Source organism: Anabrus simplex, chromosome 6 (genome assembly GCF_040414725.1).
Source record: "Anabrus simplex isolate iqAnaSimp1 chromosome 6, ASM4041472v1, whole genome shotgun sequence".
In the NCBI taxonomy this organism is placed as follows: domain Eukaryota; kingdom Metazoa; phylum Arthropoda; class Insecta; order Orthoptera; family Tettigoniidae; genus Anabrus; species Anabrus simplex.
In genome coordinates this window covers 109,614,423-109,640,553 of record NC_090270.1, presented here as the reverse complement: position 1 = coordinate 109,640,553, position 26,131 = coordinate 109,614,423, and the positions used below count along the sequence as shown (strand labels likewise).

General features: G+C 39.1%; 1 protein-coding gene across 2 annotated transcripts in view; it reads right to left on the bottom strand.

Moving 5' to 3' along the window:
• Positions 1-26,131, bottom strand: part of Exo70 (exocyst complex component 7) — a 127,939-nt gene that overhangs the window by 54,592 nt on the left and 47,216 nt on the right. For both annotated transcript variants that reach the window (XM_068228326.1, XM_067149878.2), the window contains 3 exons: positions 23,463-23,563; positions 16,912-17,099; positions 4,695-4,874 (listed from right to left, as the gene is read on the bottom strand). In XM_068228326.1, coding sequence (XP_068084427.1) covers positions 4,695-4,874; positions 16,912-17,099; positions 23,463-23,563 — 469 coding nt within the window. The remainder of the gene's footprint in view (positions 1-4,694; positions 4,875-16,911; positions 17,100-23,462; positions 23,564-26,131) is intronic.

The window sequence follows — 26,131 nt, the reverse complement described above, 5'->3', positions numbered from 1 at the left end:
CTTAATAACCAAATTATACCATATCTTCCATGATCAAATTCATATAAGGGGAAAAATAGGGATCAGAACTTTATTAAATCAAGGAGGAGTGGAATATCTTTCATTTAATGTTGTTTGGGCTTTTCATTGGGGCATAAGTTAAGTTTCATTTTGGATTTCAGTCTATTTGACCAAAAATTTATCCAAACACATGTTTGGATTCTTGTTTGGATTCTTGTTTGTGACTCACCACGTTACGAGATAAGCATTAGCATGTTTAATTATGGGTTCAAAACACCCATACAGTTACCAATATTCCTATCATAACCCAAATGAATAAATTAAATCAGTACATCACCATCTGTACAACACAAACCAAATAAATCTAGTACAGAGTGCCATAGATTTGTCGGTCCTTCATTCTACTCTGCGAAAATCGTGCCATACAATCCTATTCATGTGCCAATATATATTTACATACTCCCAAATATTTCTTCGCTGTGCCATAGTTTCGATAAAGCAAACCGTACTCCGTGTAAGCGCTTACGTGCTGACCTTCAAATACGTAAATGTGCGAGATTTCATTCTATTTCCAAAAATATATATATCGTAATGCATAACAAACACGTAACCTCTCCATATCATCCTCCGAAAGTTACAACGAAACACAAACAGCATGGCTCGAGACATGCATTCAACTCAACATGGCCTATATTCATTACTTGCAGTGCTAACCCAAATCTAAATATAATATGTAACACAGGAATTCGCATTTCAATTATCTATCCCATTCTTCAATAACGAACAGAAACATATCTCCTCATTCTACTCATAACATGCCACATTAACACTTCATTTCCTCTGTGTATATATATATATATATATATATTCCTCCATATTTAAAATATTTCATCACTCAATTCCACTAAAATAACCTCTGTGTTACGGACGCAATATTCAATAACCTGATTATTGTCTTATACACTGCAACTTCGTAATATTTCAAACACCTCTTTACCATATTATTATCATACTGGCCATGATTGGTATACATATCGATCTGAAGTTCTAGGTTACGTCTTATACCTCGCTTATATTTATATATTCATAACTGGTTAAACGCTTCACGGTCTATACGTATTAATTGGCACAAAACATGCATAAATACTCAGTCAGATCTAGTTTCCAATAACCTTAAAATTATCACATTAGCACCGTAGTTATATATCACAAAACGGCACATTTCATCGGCTAATAATTGGCATTTATATTCATATATCCTTTCATTGGCACTTGATCTCTTATATCTAGCACTCCTGTACACCTATAAATATTTTTCATTAATTGATTTGAAATTCATTACGATGCAACTTATAATACTTATCTCGTAACGGGATTTTTCTGCTGGATCTCTGCTGGACTACGGCATCATGGAGTAGGCAACCACTGCGATCCGAAGACTACGTCATCTGCGGCTTCATCTTGGGTCTTGGCTTGAGCTAATCAGTCTTGAGCAAAACATTTCCTCTGTTTAAGCTGAGTCCATCTTGTCACCAGTCATCATGCAATCATAAAAGAACAAATACATAGTAGAGTACATAGTATACTGGTGAAAAATAGGCAATTCAATTTGCAATACTTGTTTTTGGAAATTCGTGTTAGACGAAAATATTCTTTTCTTTAAATTTATAATTTTCTCTAATTTGGCCTATTCCTTGCTCTTTCTTTTGCTTAAACAGATATTGCCTCCCTTCTGGAAACAATAAATTATGCCGCTATGGTACTAATTTCGGCAATGTGTAATTCAGCTGAAGCTTCCTTTCCGTTTCTGAATTCAGATTTCACAGTGACGAATATTTCTTTCAAATCTCGTCTTCTTCCGTATTATGTTCTTGCTGATATATTCTTCTATTCTGTTAATATACCAATATTTTCGTATTTGACGTTGAGTTGATCCTTTTTATAATCTTTCTATCAGCCGTGCAACTTCCCTACAACTTGTAGCTTTATCTTTCACAAAGTAGTCAAGAATCGTTCTCTTTCAAATTTTTCCGTCCGTCATTATTTAACTCTTGAGATTCTTTTTCCTTTGCGGCCGGGCGATATCGATTTATTAGATCACTACTCTGTGTACTTGCACCTGAAGTTATTGTCCGCCATCTTTGTACACTGTATCCATTACATTGATGGCCGCTAATGTAACGTAATGGTACATTAGATATTAGATGTGTGAATATTGATTTCACTATAATTGAAGAGCTTATAGGAGTGAGAAACATGCATGGTACCACAAAAAAGACCAACTTATTTGAAGAGGGTTGATAGTGTTGGACTTGAGTGGATTCAACTCTGCAGCATAACTACAGATGGTGCACCAATTATGTTGAGAATATTCATTCGGGAATAGCAGAACTAGTAAAGAAAAACTGTTCTTTGGGAAGCACGGTGCACAATGTTCACTGCATTATACACCAAGAAGAACTTTGTACGAAAGCGTTAAAATATCACCGGAGTTATGCAGACTGTAACAAAATTAATCTATGTCATTCAAAGTGGTGCCTTGCCTCTTTTTTTTTTTTTTTTTTTTGCAACTGGCTTTACGTTGCACCGACACAGATAGGCCTTATGGCGACGACGGGACAGGAAAGGGTTGGGAGTGGGAAGGAAGCAGTCGTTGCCTTGATTAAGGTACAGCCCCAGCATTTGCCTGGAGTGAAAATGGGAAACCACGGAAAACCATCTTCAGGGCTGCTGACAGTGTCGACACGTTCTTGCATGAGCTCAACAGTGAATACGGTGATGTAATTTATCACGTGGAAGTAAGATGGCTGAGCTGCGGATACACATTGGCAGGATTTTTTGCACTTCACAGGAAATTCAGCAATTTCTTGAAGAGAAAGAAGTGACCCCGATTTGCTATCCAGCCAAGCATTCCTTGTCGATATGAAAAAACATTTAAACATCTTGAATACAGTGTTGCAGGGGAAAGGTAAGCTAATCGATGTTGCCTACAGTGCAGTAAAATCATTTAAAATGAAAGTGAAATTAATCAGGAACCAATTTCTAACAGAAACTGGATATATTTTCCTACAAAATCAACACCCTGACTTAACTTTAAAGAATAATTCTTTCGTAGAAGCAATTCAGGGCACTGAAGACTAATTTGTGTCCAGATTTACCAATTTTGTGCAAATGGATTCAGAAATTTCTTAGTTTTCTTCACCATTTACCTCTGAAACACCAGATGAACTAGTTAGAAATACTGGACTTGCAATGCGATGTCACAATGAAGGGGGTCTTTGATCCTTATGATCTGAAGTTTTTAATAAGTTGGTGCCAGCTCTGAAGAAAAGGAGCCCAGTGTTTGATTGCCATGTTTTCTTCAACTTATATAAATAAGCAAACGTTCTCCAAGTTGAAGATCCAGAAATCAAGACTGAGATCGATGCCGAGTGATGGTCACCTACATAACGTGTTACTACTCAGCACCACTGTACGTAAATTGGACATCAGTACTTTGTCATACTGAAAAATAAAAAGTTCCACACTTCTCACTGGGTATTTACTGCATGCGCATTTTTTTACTTAATTTAGAAAATTGGATTAGTTAGTATAATATGACCAAAAGCCGGCCCTATGGTGTAGGCGCGTAGTGTGCCCACCTCTTACCCGGAGGCCCCGGGTTTGATTCCCAGCCAGGTCAGGGATTTTTACCTGGATCTGAGGGCTGGTTCGAGGTTCACTCACCCTACGTGATTACAATTGAGGAGGTATCTGACGGTGAGATGGCGGTCCCGGTATAGTGAACCAAGAATAACGGCCGTGAGGATTTGTCGTACTGACCACACGACACCTCGTAATCTGCAGGCCTTCGGGCTGAGCAGCGGTCGCTTGGTAGGCCAAAGCCCTTAGGGGCTGTTGCGCCATGGGGTTTGGTTTTTTTTTTTGAATATCACTAACCACTAAGACTAAAGGAAACACCAAGTTTTTACATGTTTACCAATAGACAGCTTAATATAATAATACATCCTAGAGTGAGGCCTGCGAACTGCCCTTTTCAGAACCATTGGCTTCCATACAAAAAAGTTTGACTGGCCCTTGTTTAGGTTATACATAATTTTATTCACGTTGGGTGAAATGGTAGCTATGGAGAAGGCCTAAATTTTAATTCTCAAATATCTATTATATTAGGGGTCATCGTCATTGTCGTCATCATATCTTCATATGCAGTTTCCATCTCTCTCTCTCACACACAGTTTTACCGTACTGACTATGATGACATAATTCATGAATGTAGACTTTTGTTGCTGAGTCCATATCAGGGTGATTATTTTCGTACAACTCTGTTTAGGTTTTGAGAGGTTAGAAAATCTAGCACATCTCAAACAAGCTAATCTTGACTACTACTTTCAGATGTGAAAGTTTCATCATGATCCTACCTAAGAACTTGATGTAGGCCTACTTTGTTTGAAAGGCCTATATAACTAGAAAACTACTTCAATTGTCATTATCATGAGTGACAAATATGGACACATAAACAGAGATATTTAATCTTATCTCACCTGATTAAGTCCGATGTTAATAGAAATAATAATTGGAAAACTTTGATAGTTAATAACAGAGAAGTTAACCAGTTTCAGATAAAACATCTTTGTATTATCTCCCTCATATAAAGATTATAAAGCATAGATGTATCACTGTACTCTAATACATACCGTAGCATGAAGTGTACTGTGTATTGAGGAAAACTTTGAAGTAACATGTTCACTGCAGCCTTTAACAATCCGATCAAATTCTGGTCGCATAGTTTGTAGATGTTTCAGGATAGGAAATACCACAAGAACAGCTGCAAAATCATGGCGATTGATACAACGTTTTGCGCGAGCAGCAATATTCTGAAACAACAAAATTGTAGCATAACCAAGTTGTAGATGTTTCAACCAACAGAGGGACTAAAAAAAACAGACAATTTTGAATGTCAACTTATCAAAAAGAATAATGTGGACTTGAGCAGCCACAAACCCCAAGTCATTACACTATGTTAAAATATGAGTATAGATGGAATAAGTCCTTTCTTGTGCAGAATTATTTGAAGTATAAAATAGGGTTGGTGTAAGGAAAGTTCACATTCAAATAAAGATAACAATTGAAAAATTACTAGTTTCCTTTATTTATAGCACAATGGTATCTACATCTTCTGCTCTGACTGCAAATAAAAGTTTAAAAAAGGTAACTGGATACAATATTAGGGTACATATTCTTAAATTCTGGATCAATATAAGAATTGGAGAGAAACAAACAAGTGAGAGACCAAGTCATGTTCAGAAAGGTGGAACATGAAAAGGAACACATAATAGCATAAACACAATAATATTGTGGGGCTATTGCTAGCCTGGTGCAGCACTTGTAAGGCAGACCCTCTGATGAGAGTGGGCAGCATACGCTGTGCATAAGAAACTGCAAGTTTGTGTGGTGTACGAATTGTATGGGTGTTGGGGATAGCACAAACATTCAGACCTCGAGCCAAGGGAATTAACCATTTAAGGTTAAAATCTCCGACCCAGCTGGGAGTTGAATCTGGGACTATCTGAACCGAAAGTCACTACGCTAACCATTCAGCCAAGGGGTCGAACTGATGAACACAATGACACGTTAGTGTGGGAAGAGGTAACAACAATTAGAGGAGCAACAAACACATGAAGAAAAAGAAGAGGAAATTTTCATACACTATTTTCTTCAAATAGTACCGGTATATAACACTATAATAAATTTCTTCATCAATACCAGTTTTTCTACATTCACTTCTTCACAGCCTCTGACGAGTTCTTTTCTACAAGATATGAGTTTCATGATTTCCATTTTGACAGCTAAAATCGCTAATATAGCAATTTATTGTTCAAGTACAGTCCTATTCAATACAGCAAGTGATTTACACTTAAAATTTACTTCTATACAGGTTTCAACCCTGACTCGGCCATCTTCAGTAGAAGTTTTTTTTTTTTTTTTGCTATGGGCTTTACGTCGCACCGACACAGATAGGTCTTATGGCGACGATGGGATAGGAAAGGCCTAGGAGTTGGAAGGAAGCGGCCGTGGCCTTAATTAAGGTACAGCCCCAGCATTTGCCTGGTGTGAAAATGGGATTCAGTAGAAGTTAACTGCAGATAATAATGATTGAAAACACTTAAAATTATGATATGCAGTCTATATCTATTGCCTAGTTCTTGTTTTGTATGAGTTCAAGACCTTAAAAGTTGTAATTGTTAAGATACTTTGTATTTGCACTAGTGATCCATTTGTCTTGAGTAATATTTCTTGACGTTTTGGATAATGGAATGTCAGCTAATGGGAAATTTTTTTTCTAATAAGTGTCTAAAAAAGTTAGCTGCCAACAGGGAACTCTAGATGGCAATAAATATTGCAGTGTTAGGAGGTTGTAAGTAAAAAAGGGTCAAATTAATTTGTTCGAAAAGAGAAGAAATTCAAAGTGTGTTGACTAAATGTTATTAAATAAGAAATGACAAACAGACCTCCCACTGCCCAGTCGATAGCGTGCTCTTATGCGTGGTCTAGTGTGAACTGAGTTGCTTGTTTGATGCAAAGGACTGGGGTTTCTGAGGGGAGGAACAAGGGTAGGGGAGTTAGGGGAGTAGGTACAGGAACTGAAATGAAATGGCGTATGACTTTTAGTGCCGGGAGTGTCCGAGGACAAGTTCGGCTCTCAAGTTGTAGGTCCTTTGAGTTGACACTCATAGACGACCTGCACGTCGTTATGAGGATGAAATGATGATTAACATGACACATACACCCACCCCCGTGCCAGTGGAATTAACCAATTATGGTTAAAATTCCTGACCCTGCCGGGAATCGAACCCGGGACCCCTGTGACCGAAGCACGCACGCTAACCATTTAGCCTTGGAGCCGGACGTACAGGAACTGAAGGTGGGGAAAGCAGAACTTTCATTTGTTGGGAGTGGGACCATGTCTTTTCGGATGTGCGTTTACAAAGAAATGGAAGAAAAATTTTGTACAGTAAATTCAACTTTTCATTAAATTTAAATTATGTTCTAGATTATATTAATGAATATGAATGTGTATGTTTTCGAATATGTTAAGCAAGGGGACTTTTGATCTTTAAATCTTGATTAACTGAAGTATATTTAAGGTTGAATGCTCATAGCTGAAAAATGGTTGTATATGAGGGCATTTAAATGTAAAATTTCTACCAGTTTGTAAAATATAGGAAGCTTTACAGGAGTGACAATTGATTCTGTATACTCCTGAATTAAGATATTTATTATTATTACACTGACTGACAGAGCAAATGCAACACCAAGAAGGAGTGGTCAGAACTTTATGCCAATTGCAGGGTAGACTGACGTCACCGAGGTAGGCTCATGATGTGAAATGCGCCGCTGTGCTGCGCACGTAGCGAACGATAAATGGGACCCGGCGTTGGCGAATGGCCCACTTCGTACCGTGATTTCTCAGCCGACAGTCATTGTAGAACGTGTTGTCGTGTGCCACAGGACACGTGTATAGCTAAGAATGCCAGGCCGCCATCAACGGAGGCATTTCCAGCAGACAGACGACTTTACTTGAGGGGTATGGTGATCGGGCTGAGAAGGGCAGGTTGGTCGCTTCGTCAAATCGCAGCCGATACCCATAGGGATGTGTCCACGGTACAGCGCCTGTGGCGAAGATGGTTGGCGCAGGGACATGTGGCACGTGCGAGGGGTCCAGGCGCAGCCCGAGTGACGTCAGCACGCGAGGATCGGCGCATCCGCCGCCAAGCGGTGGCAGCCCCGCACGCCACGTCAACCGCCATTCTTCAGCATGTGCAAGACACCCTGGCTGTTCCAATATCGACCAGAACAATTTCCCGTCGATCGTCGATTGGTTGAAGGAGGCCTGCACTCCCGGCGTCCGCTCAGAAGACTACCATTGACTCCACAGCATAGACGTGCACGCCTGGCATGGTGCCGGGCTAGAGCGACTTGGATGAGGGAATGGCGGAACGTCGTGTTCTCCGATGAGTCACGCTTCTGTTCCGTCAGTGATAGTCACCGCAGACGAGTGTGGCGTCGGCGTGGAGAAAGGTCAAATCCGGCAGTAACTGTGGAGCGCCCTCCCGCTAGACAACGCGGCATCATGGTTTGGGGCGCTATTGCGTATGATTCCACGTCACCTCTAGTGCGTATTCAAGGCACGTTAAATGCCCACCGCTACGTGCAGCATGTGCTGCGGCCGGTGGCACTCCCGTACCTTCAGGGGCTGCCCAATGCTCTGTTTCAGCAGGATAATGCCCGCCCACACACTGCTCGCATCTCCCAACAGGCTCTACGAGGTGTACAGATGCTTCCTTGGCCAGCGTACTCTCCGGATCTCTCACCAATCGAACACGTGTGGGATCTCATTGGACGCCGTTTGCGAACTCTGCCCCAGCCTCGTACGGACGACCAACTGTGGCAAATGGATGACAGAGAATGGAGAACCATCCCTCAGGACACCATCCGCACTCTTATTGACTCTGTACCTCGACGTGTTTCTGCGTGCATCGCCGCTCGCGGTGGTCCTACATCCTACTGAGTTGATGCCGTGCGCATTGTGTAACCTGCATATCGGTTTGAAATAAACATCAATTATTCGTCCGTGCCGTCTCTGTTTTTTCCCCAACTTTCATCCCTTTTGAACCACTCCTCCTCGGTGTTGCATTGTCACTGTCAGTCAGTGTATTATTATTAATGGAGTATGGGTTAAAAAAATGTATTTGAGTTAGTGCTTTTTGTTTTAAATGCTATTTTTACATCGTGTTTTTTTGAAGATATTAGTAATATGGTAAATTTCCTTTTAAGTGTAAAACACTTGCTATATTGAACAGGAGGATAGGCCTACTTGAACAATAAATTGCTCTATTAGCAAGTTCCTTTCTGCAGGAACATGGACTTCAACACTCACCAAGATGCCATCCTAACAGATCTTCAGTCTTTATACGGGAAGAATAGAATAAGAAGAAAGCTGGAATAGCATCAGAAAAGTGAAGAGAGAAAAAATAAAAAGAAGAGAAAGATGAATTCAAGTGATAAAAACCTTAAAAACACAAGGCAAACACAACATGAGAAGGGGAACCCAAGAAGTACTGAAAGTAACAAACAAGTGACAACTGAAGTAATATACAGAGAGACAGTAACATGTATAGAAACACACAATTGGATAAACACAATGTCAGACCAGTGTGGGAAGAAGGAGCAACGGAAAGAAGAAGTAAGGACAAATATGAAGAGGGAACCAATCTACGATATTTGAAGAAGACAGTGTTTTCATGTCTATTTTTGCATCCTCTTTCTGCTACCCCCTCTTATGTGTTTATCCTATTTATGTTCCTATCTTCCTATCTTCTTGATATCATGATGTTATTTTTTAGCATTATGCAGAGTTCAGCTGTAAATAACATGTAATGTGACATAATTCTTGTCATTGTAATTACACTTAAGGGACATCTGTGAACAAAGCCCATATCTGTGAAATCGCCAATTTTTTGTATTTTATACTGAAAAGCACTGAGCCTATTTGAATATTTTACTCAGTATTTCTTGTATATGAACTTTCTTCCAATAAAACTTAGCAAATTTTTAAATATTTTCTCTTATTTCTCATATTATCTTTCAGTTTTAAAAGCAAGTTGTTAACTAATATTTCATTATTGCATTTACTTCCATACTTCTCATATTGTGCATCCAGAAATTGGCAATGTTGTCCGACTCATTGGCTGAATGGTCAGCGTTGAGGCCTTCGGTTCAAAGGGTCCCGGGTTCGATTCTCGGCTGGATCGGGGATTTAAATCGCCTCTGATTAATTCTTCTGGCCCGGGGACTGGGTGTTTGTATTTGTCCCAACACTTTCCTCTTCATATTCGCATAACACACTACACTACCAACCACCACAGAAACACCCTATAGTGATTACATCATTATATATATATATATATAGGGCTGGCATCAGGAAGGGCATTCAGCCATAAAACAGGGCCAAATCCACATGTGCGATAGAGTTCGCACCTGCGACCCCACAGATGTGGGAAAAAGCGGTAGAAAAAGAAGAAGAAGATTGGCAATGACACAATAAGACTACTTCACCCTCACTCACCCATCACTGCTTTATTCTTTCAGTCAAAACGAGTTTCAAAATGCAAACAGAATCATCTACAACATTCAAGGGATGGAGGAGACATAAGAGACCATTAGTATGCCCAACACATAACAAAGCTTTCATTTTTACCTACAAATTAAACATTATTGCAGATAAAATAGATGCATAAAGATTTGGATGTAACTATATTATAGTGCTTACACATTTACATACCTGCCAATTTTACAAAACCAAAAATCAGATTTTGATATGAAAATCAGGAAAAATCAGGAGATACTATTGGTCAAAACTGCTTATTCTGCATGTATTGTCCAATACAGGAGTACTATAGTATATATTATAACACTTACTGTCCCAAAACCCGAATGTTGCTCTACGAGGCTACAAGGCTAAAAATTACACATCTCTATTCACTCACTGGAAGTACGTGACTGAGATGATCGGTCTCTAATAAGCCTTCCGAAAATAGTATGAACTCATGCTCCACATGTGTCAATCAGTTATGCACTTATGTACCATTACTTATCAAATGCATAGATTAATATATTGAATCACACGCCCGCGTGATTATGCAAAGCGTAATGCTATTTTTATCAAGTAATAAATTAAAATTCGCCAGAATTGTCTCCAAATGGCTTCTAACATCACTAGAAAAGTCGCTAGTCACTATCTTTGAAATTCTGTCACCAAATTACTATAGGTCTTTTCTATTCTGATGGCGGGTGGCCCACATGCTGTCAGGGGAAGTGGGGTGCGGGCAGTATGTCACTGCCCAATCAGGTAAAAGATCGCCTGGCGGTGGTGCTGAGAACTACTCAGTCTCCCAGGGAGTTTGCCGCGCTCACTTCGCTCTCCGAACTGCTGTGTTGCCGAGTAGCCTTGCGGTGTGTGTGTGCATATTACAAGGAGCTTGCTTGACGAGTTTGTTTTAAGATAATTCTTGTTTTATGACTAATTCTTGCCACATCCTTTACTGCATTATTCGATTAGCGTGCTCATGACACGTGATGTGACGTTGGTTTGTTTCTATTTGCATTGCTCAATGTTGTAGTATGTAATAACTGCACTATATATCTTACAATGGCGAAGAGGAAGGAGATACGAGCCAGGGTAGAAAAGTGATCAGCAATGTTCATGAATATTTTCAAAAGGAAGCAGAAAATAATGGTCCTTTAGTCAGTGTGTATAAAGTGCAGCAGAGAGTCTCGGAAGCTTATCAAGTTAGTACGCGAACCGTTCAGTGTATAGTAAAGAAAGGTAAAGACATTACCTACCCAGTCATCTGGTTCCATTTCATTTCAATCACCGCGCAAACGAATCAAAAGGAACTGTATAACAAAGGCAATCGACGGATTCCATAAAGATGTAATAAGAAGAACTCTCCTCAGTTACGGTATTACGTAAAGGTGAATACCCGACACTGAACAAGTGTGTTGTGTAACTCTGTACTTTTGAACGAATTATTTTTCGGTCTGTTGTCAATGCACTTTTTATATGCATTATTAATTAACTCATATCGTACTACATCGAAGATATAATAAAATGTGATAAATAAATAAAATTCATCCACAGGCCATACTCGAACTATAACATACGAAGTTCTATTTCAAAGTTATGTGGATTTCAACACAACTTTAACACGCGCGCGGGCGCTCCTGGCAACGTTGTATTAGTGGCCTCTGTCTCTTTCCCTTAACGGCCTCTCACGTTGTGCTGGATTGGTCGGCTCCATGCTCCCCGCTTCCCCTGACAGCATGTAGGCTGCCCGCCATCAGAGCAGAAAAGACCTTTAAAATAGACTCCAAATCTAGTGACTAGTCTCTAGAATCAACTAGACTTAAATTTACTCATTCGGGACAAATATTTCAGGTTCCCTGTGGGAATCAACATCTATATCATAGACTGATGTGAACGAACACGAATATAGCATGCGAGAACGAGAGATTGACAATCGATATACGCATCGCAATATACAGGTTTCAATAAACATTGCAAATTAGCGCCCATTTCTCGTATTAATAAACGTGGTTATTTCATTTGAAAGTCGCCAATGAGCGAAAGACTTCCGGCCAGTGGCATACAAAGCTGAAATGGTGGGATCTGAAAACAAATGTTTGAAATTCACCAAAGAAATAAGCTAAAATCAGGAGAAATAATAGTCCCCCGCCTAAATTAGGAAAGTTGGCAGGTATGCATTTATGATGACAGAATGCAGATGCCTTCTTACCAATTAATTTTACCTCGTTTAGAAATATTTCTGAATACCTGATGAACTGAACGTGAACTTCAGTTTCTAGATATGGTTTACTAATTTTCAACAAACATACATTATCATTATAGACCGTTATGCCTTCCAGCGTTCAGTCTGCAAGCCTCTGTGAAGTCACTAAACGTCGCCACAATCCTCTATTTGCAGCTAGTGCTGTGGCCTCATTCAGTTTGATGTGGTCATGGAATCTGTGCTGCCTCCCTGTATAAATGGGGAAAGATACAATCCCCCAAGTGTGACTGTGGTGCTCCTTTTCAAACCATCGAACACATTGTAAAGGAGTGTATCAGAAGAGCCTACCCTGGACATTGGTTTGATTTTCTAGAGGCCAATACGAGGCTCTAGAATGGGTAACAACTTTGGTTATTAAAATATAATGTACTTGCTTTTCTATTTCTGTATATATATGCCATTCAATAAATAATAAATAAATATACCTCTTATCTTCAAATCGTTAGAAACCGAGTCTAACCATCGTCGTCTTTGTCTCCCTCTTCTTCTCTTACCCTCCATTACTCTCCTAAGTAACCTATACTCCTTCATTCGCCTCACAAGATCCCACCACCGAAGCCGGTTTATGCGTCCAGCTTCATCTATGAAGTTCATTCCTAACTGGCATTTATCTCCTCATTCTGAGTACCCGCCTGCCTTTGTTCCCACCTGTTTGTACCAGCAATCATTCTCGCTACTTTCATGTCTGTTACTTCTAACTTATGAATAAGATATCCTGAATCCACCCAGCTTTCGCTCCCGTAAAGGAAAGTTGGTCTGGAAACAGACCGATGTAAAGATAGTTTCGTCCAGGAGCTGACTTCCTTTTTACAGAATACTATTGATCGCAACTGCAAGCTCACTGCATTAGCTTTACTGCACCTTGATTCAATCTCACTTACTATATTACCGTACCAGCCTGGGAGAACACACATCCTAAATACTTGACATTATCTACCTATTCCAGCTTTGTATCACCAATCTGACATTCAATTCTGTTGAATTTTTTACCTTCTGACATCAATTTAGTCTTCGAAAGGCTAATTTTGATACCATACTCATTGCACCTATTTTCAAGTTCCAAGATATTAGACTGCAGGCTTTCGGCACAATCTGCCATTAAGACCAAGTTGTCAGCATAGGCCACACTGCTTACTATATTTCCACCTTACCGAATCCCTCCCTACCACTTTATATCTTTCAGCAGATGATCCATGTAAACTACTAACCCCTGTAAGTACCCTGAACCAAGAATTCATTCTACCATCAATTCTCACTGCAGCCCAATTGTCAACATAAATGCCTTTGATTGATTTTAATAATCTACCTTTAATTCCACAGTCCCTCAGAATGGCGAACATCTTTTCCCTCAGTACCCTAACATATGCTTTCTCTAGATCTAAAAAAACATAAACCCAACTGTCTATTCCTCTCAAAACATTTTTCAATTACCTGGTGCATACTGAAAATCTGATCCTGACAGCCCCTCTATGGTCTGAAACCACACTGGTTTTCATCCAACTTCCTCTCAACCACTGATCACACCCTCCCTTCCAAGATGCCAGTGAATACTTTGCCTGGTATACTAATCAATGAGATACCTTGATAGTTGTTGCAATCCTTCCTGATCCCTTGCTTATAGATAGGTGCAATTACTGCTTTTGTCCAATCTGAAGGTACCTTACCAACACTCCATGTTAATTTTACTACTCTATGAAGCCATATCATCCTTGTCTTCCCACTATACTTCATCATTTCAGGTCTAATTTCATCTATTCCTGCTGCTTTTTGACAATGGAGTTTTTACCATCCTTTCCACTTCCTCAAGCGTAATTTCACCAACATCATTTTCCTCCTCCCTATGAGCCTGGCTGTTTGCGACACCAACAGAAAGATTTCCTTTTACGTTGAGAAGATTTTCAAAATTTTCCCTCCACCTGTCCAGTGATTTCCTGGGATCTAATATGAGTTCACCTGAATTACCTGTCCGCCTCCGTAGCGTAACGGTTAGTGTTATTAGCTGCCGTCCTCGGGGACCCGGGTTCGATTCCCGGTACTGCCAGGAATTTAAAACTGGCAGGAGGGCTGGTATGTGGTTGAAATGGTACATGCAGCTCACCTCCAATGGGGGTGTGCCTGAAAAGAGCTGCACCACCTCAGGATGAGGACACGAGTTTACTTTTACCTGAATTACCCAAAACACTGTTCCATTTCCTTTTTCCCTCCCTTCGTAAGATTCTTTATTACTGTCCAGAAAGGTTTCCCTGCTGCTTGACCTAGCCGTTCCAGGTTATTACCAAAATCTTCCCGCAACTTCTTTTTGGATCCAAAACTATATATTTTTTGCTCTGTTTCTTTCATCTACGTACAATTCCCTGTCTGTATCAGCCCTTGTTTGGAGCCATTTCTGATAAGCCTTCTTTTTACGTTCACAAGCTGTTCTCACTTCATCATTCCACCAAGATGTTAGCTTTTTCCCATCTTTACACACAGTCGTTCCTAGGCATTCCCTTGCTGTTTCTGCTACAGCATCCCTGTATGTCACCCATTCTCTTTCTATACCCTGAACCTGCTTACTGTCCACTGTCCGAAACTTCTCGCTAATCATATCCAAGTACTTCTGTCTAATTTCCTCGCCCTGGAGATTTTCTACCCTTATTCGTTTGTAGACAGATTTCACTTTCTCTATCCTAGGCCTAGAGATACCTAGTTCACTACAGATCAGATAGTGGTATCTTTGAAAAATCCCCGAAAAACCCGTACATTCATAACAGACTTCCTGAATTTGAAGTCGGTTAAGATATAGTCTATTATGGATCTGGTATCCCTAGCCTCCCATGTGTAGCGGTGAATAGCCTTATGCTTGAAGAATGTATTCGTAACTGCTAAACCCATACTAGCACAGAAGTCCAGCAAACGCTTCCCATTCCCATTAGCTTCCAAATCTTCCCCACATTTACCAATCACCCTTTCATATTCTTCAGTTCTATTTCAAAATCTCGCATTGAAATTGCCCATTAGCACTATCCTATCCTTGCTGTTGACCCTGACTACGATGTCACTCAATGCCTCACATGGTGAATATACTGAGACAATTCTCGTCCTAATTCCTCCAACTGCCATATCTACCCACATCATTCGCTCATTTACATGCCTAACAGAAACTAAGTTGCGTGCAATAGTATTCCTGAAAAACAGGCCTAGTCCACACTCTGCCCTTCCCTTTTTAACACCCGTCAACTACACTATATAACCTCCTATCTCTGCCTCGTTATCTCCCCTTACCCGAATATCACTTACTTCTAGCACATTCAGATGCATCCTCTTTGCTGACTCAGCCAGTTCTACTTTCTTTCTTCCATAAGCCCCATTAATATTGACAGCTCCCCATCGAATGCCATTTCATTCGCCAAGTTGTTTTCAAGGAGTCACTGGCCTATCAAATGGCCTGTTATTCCCATAGGTCTGAGGCTTGCTTAAAATGTTCTGAGCTCGGTAAATTCACTCATTTTCAACGTCCTCAAAAATAATGAAGGTATCCTTGTAGGCACACTGTTTTCCACTGTGATTTATAATTTACTAGCACCCCACTTCAGCTTTGCATGGGAGCAATTTTGAATGTATATTAATAGTAATTAAAACATTTTCTTGTAAACAACATTAGTTGTTTCTTTCTTCTGATGTAGGTACTGTACAAAGATCAGTGTGAAATTTTTCCAAGGTCCTTACCGTTTCCTGCTTGTAAGCTCATCTCTTTCTCCCTGTGTGATATTTCAACCATTCCTGAACTTTCACTAAAACGATGATAGTTTCTATACATCCAAATTAGAGACTGTAAAGGGTATTTTTAATCGTATTAAGGTAAGCCAATCTTTTAAACCCCCATTCACACCAAGATTCACCAAATCAAATTTGATATTTCGCTATTGAAGCCCTTCAATCCCCTTTTTCCCACCCTCTCGATCTTAAGAGCCTCTGAAGTTGTACATCAACTGGACCTAGGGAAGCATTCTGCCTTAACATCTAATAAAAGCTCCTTCTTTCTAGTCTTTTCTCCCACCTTCCTGTATGCTGCAACAACATCTAGGGGAAACAACTTCCTTTTATCCTCCAATGATAAAGATTCCAGCCAAAAAATTTGGACAGGAGTTCCTTCATTTTTTATGTATACTGTCAACATGGAAACCTTTGTGAAGCACTGAGAGATTGTGATTTACCCTGTTGTAACATAGAGAAGGATATAGGTTTGTAAAATTAAAGCTTGCCATAGCATTTTATTTCTAAGTTTTTCAACTGGAAGTTAAAGGCACAAAGGCTGTACCTATTGACTGATTATCTAAGTTCAATTAAAAGTAAACACTGGATGGCAAGAGCTATATATAATCTAAGTTCTTTATTGTCCTTTCTAGGACAAGAGGTAAATATACAAAGAACAACTAAACAAAATTCACCCAAACACACAAGTTCATGACATCTACAGCTGTGCATTCATGTTTATTACGTGTATACTAAGAAAACGTACCTCCCCATCTTGAACCACCATGTTCAAAGCATCTCGAATGAGGATTTCAAATGCCCGTGGCTGTAAATCAAGAGGTACAATGCCCACCATAAGCATTCTTTCACTCTGCATTAGCTTCTGTAGAGCCATCACACACACCAAATAGTTCTCCATTTCTTGTTCATCCACAACATCTTCGCGTGATTCAGCTAGAACAAGTCAACCATCGTACAGTAAGGCATAGGTTTTAGCATAAAAGGAACAATAACAGATTTTAAACACTGAAGTGCCCGAATTTTGTCTCACAAAGTGGTAGTTTAATGTGCTGGGAGCTTACAACATGGAGATGTTAAATTTGAACACCTTGAATGTCACTGACCTTAGCAAGGATTGAACATACTATTTCAGGAACAGAAGGAAAACAACTAACCAACTGTGTCAATGAAGTCGGTTAGGAACAACACTCTGGATTCTTAAATACAGTGCTTACAAATTTCAAAACATGGATTTTAAAACCATAGGTAGAGCCACTCCTTACATTTAGAGGGGTCAGGCTTCCTTACAATTCATCACATTTTTTCTTCTTTTTTTTTAAATAGGGCAGGAAAGTCTATACAAAGGTCTATTCTCTCAACATTACGTGTAAAAAGTGAAAGAGAAAAGAAATGTAATCTAATTCTGGACAAATTTGTACTAGATATGTTAACTACCCATTTGTAAAGTGGTTTTATTTATTTATTTATTTATTTACTTATTTATTTATTTATTTATTTATTTATTTATTTATTTATTTATTTAGTGTATGGCTTTTATAAGATACAAATACATAGGGCATCTGAAAATAAGTTAAGGAAAATTTATGGGCATAATACATTCAACAGTGTGAGAGACTATCTGTCATCCAAAAACAGTTCGGTTAATCATCAGTGGGAACGGCTCGATATCTCTCATACCCCGCAATTTAGTACACTGAAATAGCAACAAAAAGTTAGCGGTTAAGGGTGTTAATACATCAGTGCGCGACTGAGGACAGCATGGTATCGATTGTTTACTATTGTTGTGCAGAGTGCATTGTGTGATTCAACACATGCAGTGGAGGGGAATGGGCAAGCAGGACATCAAGAAAGAGAAATTCAAAGCAGCATTTCCTGTATTTGCAGCTCTGCTATGTGCTGGGTAAAAAATATTAATGTTCACAGTATGTATGTTACACAAACAATTAACAGAAATCAATCATCAATAAATTTATCTCCTCAGTGGCCTAAGGGCTCTGATGTCAAGCTCTAAAGACCTGGTCTCTTACAGCGGGGAATCTAGATAATATAAGGAAGAAGTTTGCCATTAACAGTGGCATATGTTTCTGATTAACACTTATCAAAACACAATAATGACGTACAGGACCAAGCAAGTTGGCGTGCTGTAAGGGCCATGTATAGCTGTGAGCTTGCATTAAGGAGATGGTGAGTTCGAATCCCACCGTTGGTAGCCCTGAAGATGGTTTTCCGTGGTTTTCCATTTTCACACCAGGCAAATAATTAAGGGCACGGCCACTACTTTCCCAATCCTAGCCCTTCCTCAAACTTACACTGCCAAAAACCTTCGGTGTGCAAGGTTGCTTGTGAGAGAGCAACACATCAGTATGCTATGGCATAGTGCACCGCCCACGTTTATCAAGCAAGATAGCTCACCCGACCACACGCTGACGGAGAAGTTGCTCACGACGGAACATACATTTCTTTGCATGAAATGAATTTCATGATTAAAAGGCCCCACGAGGAGTGCGACAGGCTTCGGCAGCTGGCACATCATTTTCCTATCCTCGCCGCTAGATGGGGGCTTCATTCATTCCATTCCTGACTTGATCGAATGACTGGAAACAGGATGTGGATTTTCATTTTCATCAAAATGCCCACATTGACAGTGCTAAAGTATATTTGAAAAATATAATTACATTTCTTTGTTGATTTTATGGTAAGCTTTCACTCAAGAGAAAATAAAAACGCTAGAGATCAACTTTGGGTTCAGAGCAGTATGTCCTCTTACAATTTTTGTACTTTATTTTCAGACAGTATACATGCTAATTACATTAATATACAATGTTCAATATTTCTTTAGTTTCTTTATACAACTAATTGAGGAGCTCCTGTGGGAAAGCATTTAAGTCCAAAACATGACTTTTTTAAAAACATTTTATTGACCTGCAAGTAAAATGCAACACCAATGGCGTGGAAAAACGTTTATGACTGTGCCCTATTTATACTGTTTCCCTGAAGGCCACTAGATGGCATGAGCTGTAAGCAACTTGCATAGATAAGCAACTATGTCCACTGAACCGTAACCATGTTTACGCAGGAATGGTCCTTATGCATTTGTTGTTAAGATAATTTGGCATTTTCTTGTTGCTCCCAATGAAAAATTTGGTTTTATAATCAATTCCATTCATCTGATGAATTATTTTGTCAAAATGGCACCAAATCATCCCCCTGCATATGGTCATGATCAGCCTCGCCCATTTCAAATAGTAAGTAGGTACCTACATTACTTGAGGTTTGAAGGTTAGGTTATTTGTGAAGGCTGTTTTATCATCTCTGCATTGAATTTGCATATTCTAGATATACTACAACGCAGCAATGATAGCGATATCCCCCTCCCACTTCTTTTGCTAGTGGTTTAATGTCACACTAACGTGGCCATGGCCTTAATTAAGATACAGTCCCTGTATTTAATATAACACCAATCATCACATAATTGCAATGAGATATACAGAATGTGCTGCAATGCTTCTGAGGTTATAAAAAGGTACATCACCAAGACAAACATACACCAACTTAGAATTTTATCTCACTTATACATTCAGTTTCCAGCAGTATGACAAAATTCCAAAAAATTATTGTTCATTCATAATCCTCAAAATGGTTATGTGTAGAAGAGGACCAGGAGCCTCCACTTCACCATGGAAAATAAAGGCTTTTATCTATCTATCTATCATCATCAATTTCTCTTGTTCAGCTCCTGCTGGGTTAGGATGCTTATGGTATGTTTCCTCTATTCAATCACCATTGTTCCTCCTTAACTGTGTTTCAATCCAGATTTTTTCTTATTAAATTATTCTTGATTGTTTTCAACCCCCTTTGCCTGGGTCTCCCTCTTGCCATATCCTATCTAGTTCTCTATCATCTGCTTTGGCGTTCTTCCCTCTTACAAGCTTATCCAAGCCTTTCCACTTGGATTTCCTTCTTGATGTTCTCATTTCTTACTCTGTCCTTTCTTGTCTTTCCTATCATATCACTTAAAAATGTCATTTCAATGGCCTGGATTTTATTCGCCTGTCTTTTTGTCACTTCCAGGTCTCTGCTGCATATCAGTATTGGGCAGTAATACACCTTATACATCACCTCTTTACACTTCATTGGTATTTCCTTCCTCCACACCAGGTTTCTCACATTCTAGTAGAATGCATTTCTTCTGAGATGAACCTCTTTTCTGATTTTCATGCCCATTTCTGCATCAATTTGCATCCCAAGTACGTGAAGCTCTCCACAATTTTTATATTTTCTGTCCCTTCTGTTCCCTTCCTTCTCTGGTCAACACCCTTGTCTTCCTCTTTTTCATTCCATAATTTTCTGTTCCCTTCCTTCTCTGGTCAACACCATTGTCTTCCTCTTTTTCATTCCATAATTTTCAATAATCTTACTCAGCATGTCAAGCTGCCCTTGCACTTTTCCTCTCTGTTTGTTCCCCACACCACAATATCATTTGCAGACAGTTTAGCTCCCTGTCCCCATATTTTATCTTTGTCTTCTCACAATTTTGTCTATAATCATTATGAATAACTGTGGTGACAGGACACTTCCTTGTCGTAGTCCAGTTTCATTCCAAAACCACTCTCTGTCTTCCCCCACATGTGTCTGGACACTGCTGTGATAATTTTTTTAACATGCTTGCACATATTCTGTCATTTGTTTTCCAAATCCTAGTGATGGGCAAGACTCTCAAGACTGACGTCACAGATCGCAAGACTCTTGTGACCGATTCTTCTATGCTGCGATCTATGCAACGTTCCAGTAACTACAAGTAACTACAAGTGTAAGCTGTTTGCTGATAAATTTTGTCAAAAGCCTGGAAAAGTACTGCACGTTCAACTAAGAACCCCTTAATACCATTAACAAAAGTGAAAACAGAATGTCAGTATCTTAAACAGTTCATGACTTGTTTCAGGTGGACCTTAGCTAAATAACCCTGCATAATTAGTGAATAACTATACATACGATGTACCGGTACCTGAATACCTTGTAACTGTTGTCGACAGAATAGCTTATGATGCAGGCTGAGCCGAAGTTGTTCTCTGTGACGATTCCCCTTTTGGCATCCCTTCAAAATAACCTACATTCACGACTTACGTTGTGTTTCGGACATTGTCTTAAAGTTGTCGTGTACAATAAGACACAGTTACACACTGCAATGTCATATACCGAAGTAGCTAATTATGACAGGAATACTCGATAACATTTTAAGGAATTATTTCCTTCGTCACCAAAATATCGGTAAACACAAGCAAGGGTCATATGATACTGAATGTGGGGTCAGATATCGATGCACACCACCTGTCGAAAAAATTGTAGCACTCTCAGGCATTTTAGATTATACATTCCACTCATGCGTAATGGTGGTTGCATATGCTGCAAGGCACATATAGCCTGGTCTCAAGCAGTGTCGCCAACTTATATTTTCAAGATCCACTAAATACTTCTAAAACTCCGCTAAAATTCCGCCAAGAAATCCGATCTCAAATAATGAGCAATAAAAATGAGCAATAATAATAATAAATAATAATAAAAATACAAGTAAATGTCTGTACTCACCTGATCTGTGAGTTTCACTGGGATTAACCCCCTGCCTGTGAGCCGGAGAGCTAAAACTTGTAGGCGTTTTACTGCCGGGTGCAAACTAGGTGAATCCCCTACCTCAAGGGCCACACACAGAACAGGCCAGTTCATTAACGGTTTTCCTTCCTAGCATAAATATAAATGCTACTCTCTCGCAGTTTCATTATCTGTCGTCATTCGTTAACTAAGAGATAAGTAACCTTTCCCCACGCATTACAAATTTTTGATACCATGATCTCATAACATCAAATCCAATAAGTTAACATGTTTCCCTCATGTGACTGCTAGCTCGGAGACAGACTGGAGAACAAATTAAAAAAACGTAAAATGGATGAAACACTAAATTCCGCTACAATAAATCTAGAATTCAGCTCAAAATCCGCTGTCCACTAAATGATATATTTCTCCGCCGACAGTCACCTAATTCCGCCAAATTTAGCGGAAAATCCGCTAAGTTGGCAACACTGGTCTCAAGTTTGAATAATGCACGCCTCTAGTATCCAGGTAGGTACCTACTGTAGCCGTCAGTTTCTGTACTTAGCCTACTCATTTGTGTACTTACCACTTCATACAATGACAGAATTCGTACCCTTTATAATTAGGTTATACTGCGTCAAAATAGACCTCGGTAGAAATGAAAGAATTGAGCACCCCAGTTGCTTGTTGACACGTATTTACAGAATGGAGAAGGTCCATGGTTGGCTATTCGCATACTCGGCACAAACAACATTCAGTTCCGCCTACCTGTAGGCCTAAGGCACGCTGCTTGCCACACAATACAGGGACAACGCTCCCGAGATGTCTTGAAATTTCTCACAAGAAACAGTGCCTGCGCTAGTCTCGAGAAATCTCAAGACCCCGTCCCAGACTGCCCATCACTACCGAATCTTTTCCACTGCATTACTTTTCATACCTTTGCTCTGGAGGAAACCAGCAGTTTCCACCTCTTCCACTGTGACTGCACTCTCAGATTCTGTCCCTTTACACTCTACCTCTATCCTCTCATCTACACCCCTTCTCATATTGAAGAGTTCATCAGAGTAATCTTTCGATCTTTTTCTTACCTCCTCTGGTTGTATAATTATCTCTCCTTTTTCTCTTTCATCTGCTTTGTGTTGACTTAGTTTTATCTTCCTTCCAGTTCATTCATCATATCACAAGTAAAGATAGAACGCATTTAAGCAATAAAACTTAGGTAAAGTACAGAAAGAAAGGGCAACTTATGTATGCTACGACATGAAGTATAAGTGTATATTAGAAAAGTAAGGAAAAAAAAACAAACCATTATGTCTTCAACAACTATTCAGAAAGAAGAATCCAGAGTAAAATGATTTTTGTACACATGTAAGGGATTGTAGGCACCACAGGTGAAGGGAGAATGGTTGATGAATAGGTGAAAAGGAGAAAACAGGGAAGGGTATCAAATGTTCAGGTAATCTACTGACTTCAAAAGTGATATATTCGCCAAAGGAAGCACTGGTGATCCTGGGGGCAGACATTTACAGTATATTGTGCTTTTAAACTGTTCATTCACGTAAGGAGGAATTTGGCAGGTCTTATACAGAAGTCAGGGCAGTTCTTGAACTCAAGTTGGTGTACGATAGATTTTATGATATTCTGAGGTGAGGTGAAGGTGGGACTGGGACTGTTTTGAAGATTACATCTTTACAATATGCATATATTTACCAAGAAGTAAGCCTGACCGTCTTGGTCCTAGTGTCAGTCCTGTGGAATGTTCTAAAGTTTGGGAAGCCTTCAGAAGCATCTTATTGGCCTTCTTCTCAAATCTAAAAAGAAAATATAGTTTCCCCTGAATATTTGAAAACAAATACATTTCAGAAACCATGCCAACAGATATGTAACTGCCCATGTGATATTTCATGTAGGACATAAAATATCAAACTTGTTATTTTCCATCAATAATCCAATTTTAACATTAGTATAAGTTTCACAACCACTATGGGACATAATGGTATGGTGGGGATATTAGGTCATGCAGACATGCCAACTTTCAAAAGTAAAAAATCATGAGAAATTTGGCAGCGAATCGTAATATATTACGAAACATCACTGATGGCAGAACATGTACTAATTAATTATAATTCAATACATTAACAACTCTATTTCGCCTGGGTATATATTTTTCATTATTTATATGTGAATACAAAATACTGGACATACTTGACTTCTCATCCTTCAACATGCTGAACACATTACGACTAATTGTTGTTCAACACACCCGTAGCTGACTTAGCCCTCTTCAGAAACTTGGAACTTAATTTTTATTCAAAGCACTTGCCTTGCTGAACTGATTTTAAGGTTAAAAGTTTCTCCAAAGTTTCTCCAGACAGCAAGGATCTGAACTTTGTTTTTGTCTTTGTGACTCTGCTAAAAATCCTTTTACGTTCTGCATTGCTATGTGGAATTGATAAAATAGCAAGCATCACCTTAGAGAGTCTGTTATATTTAAGTACAGTATCAGATGATTTCATCTGACCTACCAATGCCCACTGAACATAAATTCTTCCATTTGCCAGGTCTGTTTCTTCAAGCTGAAAGTTACAGAATTGGAAGGGCAGAATATCAGTTTCTTTATCTAAGTGTTCTGTTTCACTAGTCAGAATGTTCCGAAACTAGTTAATGAAAATCTAAGGCTAGAAAATGATGTCTTACTTATAGCAGAAACATTTGCAACTTCTGCCTTAATTAAAACTTCCTCTTTGAATGGAAATTTGTATACCATTTAGTCACATGATAAAGAGAAACACTTTCTAACAGACTTCAAGAACGTGCACTTTTCCTCAGACTTTGAAGTGTTCACCAAAACAAATGCAGAGTTCCCTATCATCAGATCACAATCATCCTTTTGATTTGCTGAAGTATGATAATCTACATCAAGGAGAGAGGAGGAGCTTTTAATAACATGTGATTTTACAAACCTTGCCATCACATTCTTCAATAGTTCCTCCAAAATTGACTTCAATAAGTGGATGTGCAGCATACTTGACTGAAGAGCTACATTTGGATTCTCAAAGATATCCATGAAACTTCAGAGGAAAAGACAAAAAGATTTATGTAAATTTGATGAAAGGAACATGAACAATTGTTCTTCATGTGACAATGCATGGCTCTTGGTGTCACAAGTAGTTTCATTTTTTGGGGTGAAACTGATGACTGGGTTTTCCTTTTAACTAAGTGTGGTAAAATGTTATGACAATGCTTTACCTTTTCAGACAAACAAAACACATCTGCACTTAGACTGTGCTTAGGAATTTTATAAGTCTTTAAAGTTCCCATCTGAGAATCCTTACTCACAATTTTGCTCTTGAATGAAGTAACCAAAGAGTCCCCCTGCAGCAAAATCCTATCTAAAGACCTTCTTAGTGATAAACTGATAACCATCGAGTAGGCACATACTTCAGAATTTTCCTGATCCCTGTGTTCTGTTAAGTCTGAAATTTTTTGAACTTTCCTTTCCCCTTTGTACTCCTTTCTAGATTATAAAATATATCAATTATACTTTCATCTACATTTACAGGCAAGCACGCCATACCCCTCTATGCAGTAAGATTAATTAGGTGACAAGAGCAGCCTACGATGATTATGTTACTATTTTTCTGCTTCAAACATCCTGCCACACCATTCTTTACTCGTACCACTGCTGGAGCATTATCAGCACCAAGAGCTAGGTAGTTTTTTTAATGGAATGCAGAATTCCTGAAAAATTGAGAACAAAAGATTGGCAATGTTAGCTCCAGTAGCATCCCCTACTAAATTAGGCACAGAGAGTAAACAACTCTGAATTTCACTGAGTTCAGGCCTAAAAAATGTTACAATAGGATATATTTTCAAGTCGCTTTTATTGCTACCATCAGTAGCAACAGAAAATGCATTCACATGCAAATGTGATACATTTTTGGCCCTTTCTTCCATGCACATTTCTATAATGATAGCCGCTGTTCTCGTTCTAGCACACCCATATTGTTTAGCGATTTCCAAATCAGGAATCATTTTGCAAAACAAAGGCCTCGCGTGGTTGGCACAGGCAGGTTATGTTCTATGATAAATGATATAAATAAAGCCTCAGCATTTGTCACAGGATTTAAATCTTGGTTTTTACATGGTTTCTTTCTACACACTGGACACTCTCCTTACATTTTTTTTTTTTTTGTTTGCACATGTTTGAGTATATCGCACTTCCTGTCATGCGCAACTGAAAAATCACACCTACATATACTGTAGTACAGAATGTGAACGTTGGTTCCTTCCTGGATTCACTGAAACTCTTCCCTATAAGCGGTTTTAAACACTGCATCATATTACTTTTTTTGACATTTTGGCCAAAACAAATATTA